Raw genomic sequence first — 16,288 nt, forward strand, 5'->3', positions numbered from 1 at the left:
AACAAAAGATGCATTATAGCTACTATAATCATAACTAATCGTAATTCTTGGAATTGAAAGTCTTATCCGGATGCTGCCGGTTTATCTACTGAATTGAGTGTGCTATGACATTACATCTATACGACTTGAATTAGACCATTGGACTTGCATGCTTGCTTTTGATGGTAGGTCCACGGTTGATTCAATCAGGGGTATAATCATAACAAATATATATAACTGTTTAAGTTTTTTATATTTTGATGCTTACATTTTATTTTATTTATTTATATTGTTTATGCTTTATATTATTATTTTTTTTGAAATTTTATTCGAATATATTTTTTAATGTTTTTTATATTTTATGCGTTTATATTTTTTTGATGTTTTTTGGAATAATATTTCTAGTTTTTTTGAATATATTTTTTTAATGTTTTTTTAGATTTTTTTTGTAAAGCTTTTTATAAATACTTTTTTGTATAAAAAATATAAATAAGTTGTTAAATGTGAATATGATAAACACATGTTATGAATAAAATTATTTATTTAAATAGGGTTATTGTGTAGGCTAATCATAATTCGAAACAAGTGTTAATGGCTTCGAGTTTAATTTTTTTAGTTTTAGAATATTTTTTACATTTCATTCAAAATGCCAAATAATAATCAGAATTCCTATAAGTCAAACACATGTGTCAATGTTTTCGAGTTTATTTTTTTATTTTTACAAATTTTGTTCGTTTTCGAGTTATATGGTTTCCAATTAGCCATTATATAACGTGAAACCTGTTTTCGAATTTCGGTTAGTCTATCTATTAACCCTAGTGGTGTGTATAAGGTAGTTTGGTTCGGTTATTTCGTCAAAACCAAACCATAACCATTACATTTGCTTAATGTAATTCGATAACCATTGGGTAGGTTAATATTGGTTTTGGTTAACAGTTTTGGTCGGTTAATGGTTACAGTTAATGAATAATATCGATTAATCATAATGGTCTACGATGACATAAAATAAAAATATTTTTTAATAAAAATTGAAAAACATAAAATCCATTATTATAAGAAAGTGAACTGTATATATAATTGTATTGATATGATATTACTTATCCTATCTAATTCGAAATAATTACCCTTTGAATTTATTGATAAAACTACAAGCAATATTTAATAGACAAAATTGCAAAAATGGTCCTTGTGGTATGTATTTTTTTGGGGTTTTAGTCCAAACCATGACTTTTTTGGATTGATGGTCATTTTAAGATAGTTTCGTTGCATTTTTGGTCCCTCGGTAAAGTGAAATGACTGCAATACCCTTGGGACATTTACTTTACATTTTTCTTTCAATTTTTTAAATATAATAGTTATTTTAATAATTAAAAAAAAAGACACCCACCTCTCTCTCTCTCTCTCTCTCTCTCTCTCTCATACCCACCTGTGGAGACCATGGATTCCCATTTCTCTATTCTTCAATGTTCAAACATGCTCGATTGATACACACACTTGATTAAGGTTCAATTGCTAGATTCGATACACACACACACACACACACTTGATTGGGGTTTAATACACACATTGGAAATTTGAAAAACACACACTCACATACAGTGAAGAACACGAAAAGGGTGTGAAACCCATTTGATTGGGATGGAGACGACGATTTTAAAGTGGCTCATCCATCGACAAGAGCTGAAACAACAGGAGATGTCTATGAAGCAGCTTCATGTGTGCTTTCCCAACATGGACTGTCGAACCCGATTACAAACCCATTGATATCAGATCTATACAGGATTGTGATTGGACGAACAAAAAATTAGATATGATACCTACATGAGAAATAGAAAAAGAGTGCAACCCCTTCTTATCCCGGTTCCTAATTTCTCATCGACGATTGAAGAAGGGGTTCAATTTTACTGTTTCTATGATGTGCCATACATACTAGCATAGAGATGGGATCTACGATCATAAAGAAAGAATAAATAAGAGAAATCGATCTATTGCAAGAGAAGGAGGGGTGCGATTTTGTTGGAGTGAAAATGGTCTCTTCTGTAACAAGTTTCTTGCACAAGTTTGTTTCTTAATCTGAATCAACCATCTGAAAATGGTCTCTTCCCCAATCTTCCCCAAAATGGTCTCTTCTGTAACAAGTTTCTTGCACAAGTTTCTTGATTCTTCATGATTTGGACAGAAAGAAATTGAAGGTAATCATTTGGGGTTGAGTGGTTTTAGTAATCATGTGGACCGATGTATATGTTTTTAATTGCAGGTTATCGGTATGCTTAAAGGTTAAAGGATGAAGAAACTCATGTGGAGAGAGAGAGAGAGAGAGAGAGAGATGGGCCTCTTTTTTTTAATTATTAAAATAACTATTATATTTAAAAAAAATTGAAAGAAAAATGTAAAATAAATGGCCCAAGGGTATTACAGTCATTTCACTTTACTGAGGGACCAAAAACGCAACGAAACTACTTCAAAAGGACCATCAATCCAAAAAAGTCGTGGTTTGGACTAAAACCCCAAAAAAATGCATACCACAGGGACCATTTTTGCAATTTGGTCCTTATGGTTTGCAAAAATCTTTGGATGGGGTCCAAAAAGTTCCAGCTTGCATGGAAGGTACAAAATCCAAAGTTTTCTGTGGTTTTGATCCTAAAAATGTTGAAAGGACAATTTTGCCCTTTTCTTTTCTTTTTTGCATTTTTAATACATTATTAACTTAGTTATTAAAAAAAATGGGTACCCCGCCTTTTTTTTCTCTCCCTCTCTTTCTCTTTCCCACCTTCTTCTTCTACCTGAATCTTTTTCTTCCTCTACCTACAAATCAGAGGAGACAATCACTCGATATATTCGTCTGAGAGCCATCACATTTTACACCACCCATTATCCACCCCATTGACACCTTCCCTTGCTCTCTCACACGCTACCTCTCTCATCACATACATCTAACAGAAGATCACATATCCCACTCTTCTACCAGTTGATTTTCCTCTATATCATTCCTAAAATCAATCCCCAAAATCGTTTTTCATCCAAATATTATCTATTCTCAGCAAAATCTAACAAAATTGCTCTGCAAAAATTTGATTCAAGCATCATTATCCACCGAAACTCAGACAACACTTGGTTCAATCCCATCTTCAAATCAAATCTAAAATTATCCCATCACCATCCATTTAAAACTATCTATCCCCATCGACGAACATATCCAGTTCATCTAAATTGAAATCAAATTATTCCAAAATCGATATAACCACAAAGATTGACAACAAATTTTACGATGATTAACTTAGATTAAATTGAAGATGATATTAAAATTAAGAATCAAACACACCAAATCGTGAATGAAGAACATAGATAGGAAAATCCCAAAAGTGTCGATAGTTAACTCATACAACTACAAGACACAAATTGCTTCATGACAATAAGATTGTTAGCTTAATCAATTAGGTAGGTGAGATTAATTTTTCAATATCAACCAAGAAAAGATTAACACGATGAAGGATGAAGAACAAAAACCCTAAAATCGCCAAAAATGAATAGCTTCTTCCTTAACACATAAATTGATTAATAATAATAAAGATTTTTAGTTCAATCGATTATAACCAAAGTAGAGAATATCCAAATTCTCTATGATGAATAAATTGAGCTAAACAGAGCAAAAAAGGAGCAAGATATTGCATATGCTTGTGTATGTATGAGAGAGAGAGAGAGATGGATGGGACATCATCATAATTTTTTTTTCATTAATATTAACAAAATAAAAAATATGAAAAAATACAAAAAAGAAATTTAAAGCGCAAAACAATTAATTCAAGTGCTCCATGGACTAAAATTATAGAAATTTCTTAATTTTAGGACCAAAATCACAGAAAAACCTTGATTTTGGACCTTCTATGCAAGTTGAAAACTTTTTAGATCCTATCCAAAGTATTTTGAATACCACAGGGAGCAAATTTGCAGTTTTGTCTATTATATTATATCAAAAACATTTATTAATATTTTTGGTTTGGTTTGGTTTGGTTTATAGTGGTTTGGTTTTAGATGAAAACCATAATCGAACCATATGTATTTGGTTGATCAAAATTAGAAACCACACTATGGTTCGCTTTTCGGTTAATATGCCCACCCATAATTAATCCTATTAAAAAACAATTTTATACCTAAACTATGTTAATAATATTCACATTTAACGAACTTTTTTATATTTTTTACAAAAAAAATATTTTAAAAAGTTTAAACAAATAAAACATCAAAAAAGTTAAAATCTATTCAAACAACACCTCAAAAAATAGAAAAAATTATTCAAAAAACATCATAAAAATATAAATGAACAAAATATAATAAAACATTAAACAATATATTCGAAAAAAAATGTCAAATAAAATCTAAATAATAAAAATATAAATAAATAAATAAAATGTAAGTGCAAAAATAAAATAAAAAAATTAAACAGTAATATATATATATATATATATATATATATATATATATATATATATATATATACTAAAGATGTAACATGTAATTTCTTTAAGGGGTTGACTAAATGGACATGTCATTTTACCATTTAAATACCCTATATAATTTTTAAGGTATTTTTATTGGTTAAAATTACATTGTTTTTATGAAAAAGATGATTAAAAATAGTTACCTATTGGTTGACTTTTGATAAAGATGTCTATAGGGTGTCTAAAGGGTGTCTTAATAGCATCTTCTTTTCTTTAACCATATGTATTTTGTTAAAAGGTTTGGCTAAAAAGACACTCTATTTTATCATATAGACACTCTAATTTAATTTTAAAATATTTTTATTAGTTTAAATTACATTGTTTTTATGAAAAAAAAATGATTATAAATAGTTAATTATAGATTAACTTTTTAAAAGTAGTCAATGTCCAAAAGATATCTTGTCAGCAACAACTTAAATTTTCAAAGGTTGATAATCAACCAAGTAAAAAAAAAAAAAAAAAAGAAAAAAAAAAGTTATAGGTGCCACCAAATGAACCAATTAGGCTCCACGTGTTGATTGGGTTTTGAGGAATTTTGACCTGAAATGAAATGTAACTAACGGTGTTTATCAGTTTATGATAGCGTAAACGAAGGGCATACAGACTCCAAACTAAAAGCTCTTTTATCTGAGATTTCAAGAACCGACGGATTGATCTCTAGGGCACAACACAAATAACATCAAATTTGTGGTCTACCCAACTCCAGGATATGATGCAATCATCCCACACACAAACTCAAGATTCCACCCCTCTTCTTAATTCTATATAATACTGCAATAATCTTTTTCCTTTTCCTTCTTCGTGGGCGTAAATCCCAAATATCGATGCTTTTTCGGCTCCTGAACCATCTGCCTTTTTTTTGGTCCAAGGTACATCTCTTTCGATTTTAGGGCTCTTCGACATTTCATTTCTGTATATATATGTTTAGTGATGATCCGTGTATCCTTTTGAAATCACGGGAGAATATTGACAATTGGATTTTGCGGAAATGAGTGTTAAATACGGGAAAATAATATGAGATAGGAGATAGAGATTTTAAATAAAATAATTTTATAGGAAATCTATAATTATTTGGAAAAAGAGAGCATATATAGGGTTATCCACATCCATATCTCAATATGCACCACATACACACACAGAATCAAACAATTGAAAAGAAAACGTTCTGGCATTACAACTGTTTGGTTTTGGTTGTGTCATCTTCCTCATTTTTTAAGGGTGTTTTTGGACCAAAACCCACCATGAATGCCCTCAAACTTAGTAAAACTGTATGTTTTCATTCATCTTTATTCTCTCTTGACTTGACAAATACTTATATCAAGAATCTAAATACCAGTATTCACCCTCGTAAAAGAACAAGATTGACATTGAGAGCTAGTGTTGATGAACAAGAAGAGAGAAAGAGTTCAGAGAAACGAAGCTTTCTCACCCTAGAAGAAGCTGGTCTTGTTGAAATGTCGGGTTTAAGCAGCCATGAAGGGTTTTTATGTCGATTGACGGTATGTTAAGGTTTTTATTCAAATTGTAACTTATTTGTTTTTATTCAACTTTTGGTATGTAAATTGTGTTATAAAACTAATAACACATGACCATGATCATGAAAACTTTATATTTTCTTTAATAAATGACACAATTAATTTATTTGGCTAATTATATAAAAATCACTATTATTTTTCGAGTTAACCATTGTCTTTTTAAAATTCTATTATAAAATCAAACTTTAATACTTTTTTAGTCCATTCATTTTTATCTTTTACACCCGATACAATTGGTTTTCTTTGATAAGAAAGCCCAAAAAGAACAATAAACATATGGTGGTTAGTCCAGAAAAATGCCCAAAATATATTGGTTAATATGACAAACAACCAATAATATAATGGAAGTGATGGTAGTGAAAAAAATTATAATGATTTTTATGTAATTTGTTCTTACTTATATATGGAATGAAATTTGTGTTTTTCTAAATAAAATTGTACCTTATATATGTAACGAATAATTAGTCTATAGACGAATGTATACCTTGTTGAGGTTATTAGTTATCGAGCATTAAATTATAAAGGTTATTTAAAAAAAATGATGATTTTTTATTGGTTTTGATTTTTTATTAAGGAAGCGTTATTACAAAATAATGGATAAAATGGAAGTTTTGTAGTTTGCTATGATTGACAAGTTTTTGTGATGGTTTTATGTTATACAGATATCGTCGCTAAATCTTTTGTGGGTGATAGGAGAGCAAGAAGGGTGTAGTATTGACGAACTGAACGCAGGGAAAGTGTGTGATTGGTTTCTAAAGGACAAACTCAAAAGAGAGCAAAATTTGGATGCTGTTCTTCAGTGGGATGAATCTAATTTTCAACTATAAAAAGACCTTTTTTTACCCTAAATTTCCACACATACAATCTATGTATATAACTAGCAATTGGATGATAGTTTTGTCATTGGAGAAATTATTGTAGGTTGGGTTGATTCAAATGGATAAAATCTAACAATAATTAGTTGTGTACCCAGTTACAACTCATAACTCAATCGAGGGTCTATTTGTCATTTTCAATAGATCATTGTCTGTTATATTTATTTCGATATTAATAAATGTTCAGAACTTGTTTATGCACTTATACTCTAGGGATAATGACTTTGATAATGACTTAAAAGGGTAATATATTTTCGATTTATACACATTTGGTTACCGGGTTTTTTTTCGTCCACATGTACCCCTTCAACTTGTTTAACTATACATATTTAGTTCTTATGACCGGCTACTCCAGATAAACCGGAAAAAATGACTTAAAAGGGTAATATTTTTCTTGTTTTTGTACATATTCGGTACTTATGATTGATTTTTTTAGATTTTTCTCACGACAACCTATGCAGGACCATCATTAATAAGGTGTTTGAAGTTGTTCATGCTTATGGTCACCGTCACTACGCCTATGACTGCTTGGTTGCTTAGTTCTTGTGGTCTTGTATTCCAGACTTCATGACTTCCCAAAATAGACAACACTTTGAAGGGGGTAGAGTGTGCTTGAAAGTGTTTGTTATCTATTTCGGGAAGCTTTTGTTTATGGTTTGTTATACATGAGTTGACATCCGAGGAATGATTCAATACTTCCAAGAAATATTTAATATATGGACTATTTTACCCTTCAATTTTATTTAATTCATTTAACTAATATATGGATAATTAATATAAGAGCTGATAATATGGGATCTTATCTATTTTTACGTGAATAAGAATCCTTAACCTAAATACTAGTTTTTATTTCAAAAAAAAACTCACACGTCACCTTGGAAATCAAGAGACATACGACGATCTTCTGTAGCCTTCCGTTCATCTTCAATCGGTAAGCTTGAAAATCATTACTATTAGTCACAAAAATTACAAATAACAAAATAATATGCGAATAGTTAATTGATATCTCCTTGATTTAGTTAGAAAAATTATTACGTCTTCAAATAAAAAAAAAAAAGAATAAGAAAAGTTACAGTACAATGACCACATGTGCTTTTAGTTTGAACAATTATATGTTTTTCAATCGTGATTAGTTTCGAATCATATAAGAAGCAAACATATATTAAATTTTGAATATGATTGTTTTTCTTGAATAAAAGCATTTTTAATTAATTGTCTTAACAGTAAGACACGAAGGCACGGATTTTTTCTACGAGTGACATTAAGTTCTACTTTTTTTTTAATTTTTTTTATTTAAAGGTTAGATGAAAAAATGAGCAATACTTTGACTTGTTTTTACTTGAAAATAGCATTAAACAACTATTTTGTGTAGTTGTATTTTAGACTTTTTGATTATGTTAACACCATATGAAAACTTGAATTGATTATGATTTAAAACTGAAACATGAATTTATTATGATTCAAAATGTGTTAAAAATGATTTTCATTCGGTTAACATATTCATTCAAAATGTTAAACTTTATTTTGATGTCCGATTGTGTAAAAATTGATTCAACAGAGAGAATGGATTCATCAAGTTCTACGATACAAAATCAAGAACTCTATTTAGCTAACTCCAAATTTGAATCGTACGATGAATTACTGAAGAGTTTAAGAGATTTTTATTATGCTAAAGGATATGGAGTATCTATAAAAGACTCAAGTAAAGATAAATATGTCACGTTGCAATGTGACAGAGGCGGATCCTATCGAGATAGAATGTGTATTGGAGATAAAAGGAAGAAAAATAGTGGATCTCGTTTGATCAACTGCTCCTTCCAGATTGTAGGTAAAAAAGGAAATGATGGTTTTTGGGTACTTAAGGCAAAAAACTTGACTCACAACTATGAACCGTCTACTGATATCTCTGGGCATCCATCATTTCGTCGATTATCACCAAATGATGTACAAAGTGTAAAAAACATGACGCTTTCTGGCATACCCCCAAGGCAAATTCTTTCTTCTTTACGTCAACAAAATCCAAACATTCCAGCAGTCTCACGAACTATATACAATCTGAAGGCTAAAATCCGCAAGCAAAACTTGGGAAATCGATCAATGGTTAGTGCTTTATTTGAAGAGTTTGAGAAAGAGGGTTTTATATATGATATTTTACATAACTCAGTAGGGCATATAACCCATTTGTTCATTGCACATCCTTTGTCAGTTAAATTGTCAAAAGCTTTCTCTAATATCTTTGTGATGGATTGCACATACAAAACAAACAAATATAACATGCCTCTACTTGATATCATTGGGGTTTCATGTTTTAGTACATCTTTTTATTCTGGGTTTGTATTTCTAGAGAGAGAGAGGATGAAGATAGTTATATTTGGGCATTAAGTGTGTTTAAGAAGACTCTTGAAAACCATGAACCATCTGTGATTATGTCTGACAGAGAGTTAGCATTAATGAATGCCATAAATATGGTATTTCCGAACACAACAAACCTTTTGTGTATTTGGCATATTGAAAAGAATGTGTTGGCATATTGCAAAAAGCATTTTGCACATGGAGAAGAGTTTGATCTATTTATGTTCAATTGGAATAATGTAGCATATTCAACAACTATAACTATTTTTGAGCAAAATTGGGCCAAATTTGAGTTGTTTTATCAGACGAAGAAAGTTGCAATTGAGTACATAAAAAATACATGGTTGCCTTGGAAGGAAAAGTTTGTTAGTGCCTGGACAAAAAAATATTTGCATTTTGGTAATCGGTCGTCATCAAGGGCTGAAGGTGCTCATGCCAAACTGAAAAAATATCTACAAGTATCAACAGGTGGCTTTCAAGATGTTACAGAAAAGATTTGTCTTGCAATCAAACATGAATTCAACGAGATTAAAGTGCAACTAGCAAGTGAGAAAATCCAAGTTCTACGTAAGTGTGATGCACCTGCTTTTAGAGAGATTTTGTGTCGTGTATCTCATTTTGCATTAAAAGAGATATATACGCAATATGAAAAAATAAAAAATGGTAATATTTACAAAGCTTATAGTTTTACATTTGTTGCACAACATTAGTTTTTAAATTAACCTTTTAATATATTTTGGTTTCTAGGTACAATGACTCCTTGCACCGGTCATTTTATGGCAACAATGGGTCTTCCTTGTGTTCACAAGCTAAAACACTTACAAGGAATGACAAATCCATTGGATCTCATTCATCCACATTGGAAGATTGATACATTACGACTGAATTTAGAAGATGATTCACATAATGATGACACTAAAGAATTTGATGAGTTGATCAATGAGTTATCCTCAAGATACAAAATGTAGCCTCTAAGTAAGAAAGAATTTGCTACTTCTATGATTACTAAACTTTTGAGTGAATCTAATACGTTTTTTGAGCCTACGATTCGTCAACCAAAGGGTAGACCTCCAAAATCAAAAAAGAAAAGAGGAATGACTTCTACAACACGAGAACCTTCAAGATTTGAGCATGTGGAATCATCACAAACACAACAAACTTCAAGTTCTACTCGTATCTTCCAAAGGAATAGTGGAGTGTATGATAATGTTGGTCATATAAGTCATGAAAACAATTTACTTGATCTAAATTCACACCCGACTTTTTCAAGTGATGATATGCCATACGAATAGTTTGACTATTTGATATGTATTAGTTTGAATATTTTTGTTAGGCTACATTTTATTGTGATTTGATATGTATTTGTTTGAATTTTTTTGTCCGACAACATTTTACTGTGATTTGATATGCATTAGTTTGAATATTTTTGTTGGGCTACATTTTATTATGATTTTATATGCATTAATTTGAATATTTTTGTTGGGCAATATTTTATTTTAATTCGATATGTATTGGTTTGAAGTTGTATTTTTTGTTAAGTAATTTACTATACATTAGTTTTATCTAATTAATATGTTTATAACATCTATTAAAAAAATAAATGCCATAAATTTGATTCAATGGCTTAATCTAAAATATTGAGGTATTGAGGTCGTAGAATCATTTTTGAACCACATATAGGTGTACAAATTAAACTACAACAATACTGATTTTAAAATCGTTAGAATCAATCTTTCTTTGTCAAACGATAGTGCCATGTAGTGTGATGGTGGTGTAATTAATGAATAAAAACAAAATAAAATGTATAAGTATTATATTCGTTAAATATTTTCAACGAGATACATAATTGTGAAGAGGTTGTGAAAACATATATGGTAATGTTGTTAGACTTTAAAAGGGATTAAATGTTTGGAAAGATCTTTCTTTCTTTATACATTAATATTATAAACTAAAATTAAATTAAATTGAGGGGTAAAATAGTCTATATATTAATTATTCCTTGGAAGTATTAAATCATTTCTCGAAAAAATCAGCTCCCTTTTTTAAATATGGTATTTTTCGTTGTTAAACAAAGAGTTTGCTATAAGTTGAGTATAAATTGGTTTTAACAAAAATAAGGAAAAACGAAGTCATGCCTGATTTCAGACTTTCAGCGAAAGGTTTGGACAATTTGACTCGATAGGTGGGCTGGGCGATAAAAGAAAATTTGAAATGTTGAAGGTGGGCTTGGACCCATCCTGCTTTTATCTAAACTATTTGTTAATTATTTACATAAAAAATTAATTTAGATTTTAGAGACAATAGTACAAAATTTGAAAGGTACAGAAGATCGATGGGTTACATTTTGATGAACAATATTAAAATTTTTTACATTGATTTTATTCTTTAGGTTTTTTATATGTCATAACTTTGAACCACATAAAGTTGTTTATAAACTTTTGTTTTATAGAAATAGGTTCCCGATATGTGTATGTATCCGTATAAATTTATAGTGTGTATATGTATATTATATGTGTATGAGGTCAACACCTAGTGTTTTCTAATAGAATATCAATTTTCACAAGCTCCTGGAGATCAATCGTCAGTCACTGCTCAATCTCTCGAAAATTGGTGGTCGCATGGTTTAAAACATCAAATTCTGAAAGAAGGCTTTAAACAAAACAACCAGCAGAGCACCAGTGATATAAAGAAGGGTAGTTTAACAGATACCATAAGAGATTAATAGCAACAACCACAAAAAGGATTAAATCATTAAACCCTAAGTTATTAAAAGTTCCAAATCTTTTTCAATTTCAATTTCATCAGTTGAGAGTAAGCAGTCATGCAAAGTCACTTCACTCGAACCAAACTCACCTTTATCTCTAAAAATGTCAACTTCCAAGCTGGTTGTGGCGATGTGTGTAGTATAGGTGTTGCACGCAAAGAAATGCAGAACAAGGGAAAAAGTGCCCTAATTACAAGGTATGGTCTTAAATCTCTTTTTATGAATGTTGATTTTGCCTTAATGTTATAGGTGGGAGGGAAGTGTGGTTTTTTTAAATGGTATGATGAAGAATATGAAGCATGGCATCTCACTCAAACCTGCCATGTGGAGTAGAAGAAGAAGATGATGAAAAGGCATTGCTAGAAGTTATTGTAGGATTGCTTGCTTGCTTTTATCTTTGGTTATTATGTTGACAATAGTGGTTTTGAAGATGTAGTTGTTTTGTAGTTTAATGGGGTTATGTACAGTTGTAATGAAAGAATGTTTGGTCAAAATTTTGATGGTTATAAACTCAACCGAATCCATGACAGATTCCAAGTTTTTCCATGACAGATTCAAAGTTTCCAAATCATACCATGAGATAATTTAGCAATGTACTTTTATTGCATGTAAAAATAAGATAGTTTCTAAATGCAGGAAACACATTTAACACAGGGTCATTGAAGATTTTGAAGGATCTGGAGATTAACGAGTTTCTGGAGAAAATAAATGTGTTTGTTTTTTTTATTGTCAAACATTTACATAGATTTGGTTGTTGATGTTTTTTCAGTGATGATGTGAAAGAAAAGAAGCAAGCTGAACCGTTTGTAGTACATGTGAAATAACCCAAACTGCACATGTTTCTTTTTGTATCTTTTCTGTCAGTGCATTCACACATGCTTCTTTTCAAATACAAGTGCTACAGCATCATATCATAATTTGTTACAGCAATGTACAATGCTATAAACTGCTGCTAGTGATGATCTGTTTGTCTAATTTTTCAAATTAAACTACCTAGGTTTTAGCTATTAAATTTCTCATGTATTAGTTGATGTTGGACTATAGGGTTATCTGTCAAAGTAGGTTTGGATTACAATTGGCAGGGGCACAATAGTCTTTATCTGAAAAGAAGTTGGGGACAAAAACATAGAATAGAAGAAAGCATAATAAGAGGAAAGGGCATTTTGGTCAGACAACTTAAAAGAAGTTGGTACTTTTAAAAGTAAAGGACTTGATGGTTTTCTCAGAAATTTCAAATTACACTCGAACAAAATTATTATCATAGAGACAGAAACAAATCTATCTTATACTTTAACAACTTCATTTCTTGTTATCATTGTTTTTTCTTGAAAGGGGAAAAATCCACAATGAGATAACAAAAGTTAGCTACAGCAGAAATGTACTCACATCATTAGGCAGGAGCAGAAGCAGAAGGAGTGGTACCCAAACCCATCTTTTGTCCCAAGATAGCAAGCTGATCAACAAAGTCAGCACCAGTGAGAATCTCAGTTGTCCCGTATATGATATGCTTAGCAGAAGAAGGCGGCTGCTGCTGCCTCCGTGCAAGCTCCTGCAAGCTTCCATATTCAACATAATTCCCACCACCAATCATGAACACAATCGCTTCTTTAAAAGGCCCTTTCATTTGACCAGAACTCGAACTCGATTTCGGTGCACGTGGGTCCAACACCAGGTAAGACTCGATCTCCGGATTATTATTCGGTTTCCCTTCCATCAACGCTTCAACCGTTCTCGCCATTGCCAACTGATGATCACCCGATAACAGATTCTTAACACCTGCGGTCACAGCACTTATCGACTGCCCATAAAGCTTCTCAGCCCAATCCACAATGTTGCTTCTGCTAGCAGCATTTGCAGAAGATGCTAACGAAACATTTAACGATTTCATCTTTTTCACGTATTGAAACGCACACGTGTCCACCTCCGCTTCTCTCAACGCGGATTCAACCATTTCCACTTCTGCCTGAGGGATGGTTTCCGATGAAATAAGGAACATGATTGCAAACCGAAGCTTATCCGTTTTACTACCTTTCCCTTTAAGAACAGATAAAAGTTCCCCCCGGTCGATTCCGCCTCTCACCATCATTTCGTATTCCTTTTTCGCGTATGAATCCAGAGACCTCTCTTTGATCTCCCCGAGCAAAACCGTCGCGATGTTTGTGTGTTTATCGATTGTCTGTTTCCGTTCAGTCAGTTCAGGCAGCGAGTTCACCGCGTTCATCAAATGTTTTGTGTTCCCGATCAGATCGGTCCCGTCGAATTCCGCTCCATCGTTTCCACCGCCCGTTCGCCGGTTCACTTCTTCCACGTCTTTCTTGTATTTATTCAACTGTGTCTCGATTTCAACCGCTACCTCCGGGAACTCCAGATTCCCGTTCGCCACCCAAAACGGGTCGACCCGGTCCAATTCATACGACTTCATCCCACCACCGCCTTGTATGGTTAACCGGTTAAGCCTCAACCCGAGCACATCGTGAACGAGAGGTCGGTAACGAAAGTCATGTTGGATGGCAACTGATAACTCGAGGTTCCGGTCAAACAAACATAAAACGGGTCTCTGAAATGAGCTTGTGAAGTTACCATTTTCGGAAAATAAATTGTTTTTAACGAGTAAATGATCACGTAACCGCTGGTCCAGCAAGGATGCAACCATCTCAGCGGGACCGCCACGTGGGCACCGGATGATCGGGACAACGCCAAGTGTAGCCAGGACACAGAACAACCCGCTCACTAGCTTTTCGATTATTTCTTCAATCTCGCGATCAGTGGCTTTCGGATTGTTTAACCGGATGTAACAAGATTTATCAGCTAAAGTGAAGAGATTGTCATCCAGGGTTACAAACTCCAGATACTGGTCATGAACTTTGGAGATTCGTTGGATGGAATCGGAATTCAGGGTTCCGGAAGCAAGGTCTTCAAGAAGGGGGCGGGGGATTGATGAAGAGAAGTTTAGGTGGAAGTAATCGTAGACGGAATTAGAGGCATCCGAGATGATTCTTTCGATGTTTTGTTGGGAAGGTCTTACAAAGTAAACAGCAGGAACATCAGAGACAGGTTTGCGGTTTTTATCGATAAGGAAGTAGAGGGTCACACCATGCTTGCGGAGATCCTTCACATGGATCAGAGGGGACAGAATGTCTTGACAGAACTTGTCATAAATCAGTATCTTGTAAACTTCCTCGTTTGCTGTTCCACTTGCGTTTATAGGCTGATTCAGATTTAGCATCCGAGCTATGCACTCTGAAAGTACATACAAAATTAGATCATGTTTTGCTTTGTTTGCAAGGAAACAACTACAATGGTATGGTATGAAAACTCTGAAACTCCATATCAAATAACTACATTTATTTTTAGGCTCAGATTCAATATAATATTATTCAGGTTATGCAATCCGAAAACATTTCTATTTCTACTCAAGTGTAAGCATCCAAGACGTTAGTCATACACATACATATACTTCAATATACCGATCAAAACTCACTAATTACAGAAAAAACCTACAATGTCTCATACAAAAGCATGAAATCGGATGAGATGGTGCTAAAGCTTCAAATTAAGGAGCACAATATAGAAAACCGTTCGATTTCTAATGAGAAGGCGTATCAATTTTATTTCATATGATTCGCTATCAGTGTCCATGCGATGTAATACCTCATTCACATTGATTTTCAGATTCGGATTAAAATGGACGGTGTTTCGATAATTAGATCATAAACCCACAGCATACATATAATATATTTATTCAAGATCCAGATTATGTATATATTAATCGTGCTAGACATTCAGGCTTAATTTCATATCCGATCGGAGCCTGACATACATGAAACTGAATCGGACAACAGACATAGGGGGGAGAAATCAATCACCTGTCTGTCTTTGACGAAGATTGAGCGCCATTGATGGATCTAGAGCGAGAGCGAGAGCGAGAGCGAGAGCGAGGGATCGATCAAGGGAGATGTTATGTTAGTCGGTTTTGTGGTTCGTCTGTGCGGTGAAGGGCTTTAGAGAAGCTCTTGAACATCTAAGGATTTTGATAAATAAATTACACAAAAACACGCAAAATCCCTTTTTTTCCAATATTAATTCTCTTTTTAATATGATATTGTTTTTTTTTCCTAAATGTATAGAATCAATGATAATTTTAATCTTATATAATAATAATAAAATTGATCATTTATTTAATAACTTTTATAACAAAATTATAATTTTGTATGTTATCACAATATAATAAATTACAATTTAAAGAAATTAAAAAAAGAATATGATTAGTAACATAATTTTACA

General features: G+C 32.2%; 3 protein-coding genes across 3 annotated transcripts; 2 read left to right on the top strand and 1 right to left on the bottom strand.

Annotated features, from left to right (window-relative positions):
- The first annotated feature begins 5,355 nt into the window (after positions 1-5,355).
- LOC111876112 (uncharacterized) lies at positions 5,356-7,085 on the top strand. The gene is made up of 2 exons (XM_023872644.3): positions 5,356-5,977; positions 6,676-7,085. The coding sequence occupies exons 1-2, from the start codon at positions 5,597-5,599 to the stop codon at positions 6,838-6,840; spliced, it is 546 nt and encodes a 181-aa protein (XP_023728412.1). The 5' UTR covers positions 5,356-5,596; the 3' UTR covers positions 6,841-7,085.
- Positions 7,086-8,451: 1,366 nt separating this feature from the next.
- Positions 8,452-10,208, top strand: LOC111876088 (PKS-NRPS hybrid synthetase cheA-like). Its single transcript, XM_052767674.1, has 3 exons — positions 8,452-9,089; positions 9,233-9,903; positions 9,988-10,208. The coding sequence occupies exons 1-3, from the start codon at positions 8,452-8,454 to the stop codon at positions 10,206-10,208; spliced, it is 1,530 nt and encodes a 509-aa protein (XP_052623634.1).
- Positions 10,209-13,180: 2,972 nt separating this feature from the next.
- On the bottom strand, positions 13,181-16,030 carry LOC111876111 (SEC1 family transport protein SLY1). Its single transcript, XM_023872643.3, has 2 exons — positions 15,871-16,030; positions 13,181-15,244 (listed from the first exon to the last, which is right to left on the bottom strand). Exons 1-2 carry the CDS (start codon positions 15,899-15,901, stop codon positions 13,395-13,397), a joined length of 1,881 nt encoding a protein of 626 aa, XP_023728411.1. The 5' UTR covers positions 15,902-16,030; the 3' UTR covers positions 13,181-13,394.
- Between the last annotated feature and the right edge of the window lie 258 nt (positions 16,031-16,288).

This window comes from Lactuca sativa, chromosome 9 (assembly GCF_002870075.4).
Source record: "Lactuca sativa cultivar Salinas chromosome 9, Lsat_Salinas_v11, whole genome shotgun sequence".
Taxonomy (NCBI): Eukaryota; Viridiplantae; Streptophyta; class Magnoliopsida; order Asterales; family Asteraceae; genus Lactuca; species Lactuca sativa.

What these genes read in the sequence shown, in the direction of transcription:
- LOC111876111 (XM_023872643.3), bottom strand. Translation starts at nt 15,901, where the DNA reads ATGGCGCTCAATCTTCGTCAAAGACAGACAG. An exon ending in TCTTCGTCAAAGACAGACAG is followed by an intron (nt 15,245 to 15,870) that starts GTGATTGATTTC and finishes ATGTACTTTCAG; the next exon opens with AGTGCATAGCTCGGATGCTA.
- LOC111876088 (XM_052767674.1), top strand. Translation starts at nt 8,452, where the DNA reads ATGGATTCATCAAGTTCTACGATACAAAATCAAGAACTCTATTTAGCT. An exon ending in TTGTTCATTGCACATCCTTT is followed by an intron (nt 9,090 to 9,232) that starts GTCAGTTAAATT and finishes TTGTATTTCTAG; the next exon opens with AGAGAGAGAGGATGAAGATA. An exon ending in ATATGAAAAAATAAAAAATG is followed by an intron (nt 9,904 to 9,987) that starts GTAATATTTACA and finishes TTTGGTTTCTAG; the next exon opens with GTACAATGACTCCTTGCACC.
- LOC111876112 (XM_023872644.3), top strand. Translation starts at nt 5,597, where the DNA reads ATGCACCACATACACACACAGAATCAAACAATTGAAAAGAAAACGTTC. An exon ending in GGTTTTTATGTCGATTGACG is followed by an intron (nt 5,978 to 6,675) that starts GTATGTTAAGGT and finishes TATGTTATACAG; the next exon opens with ATATCGTCGCTAAATCTTTT.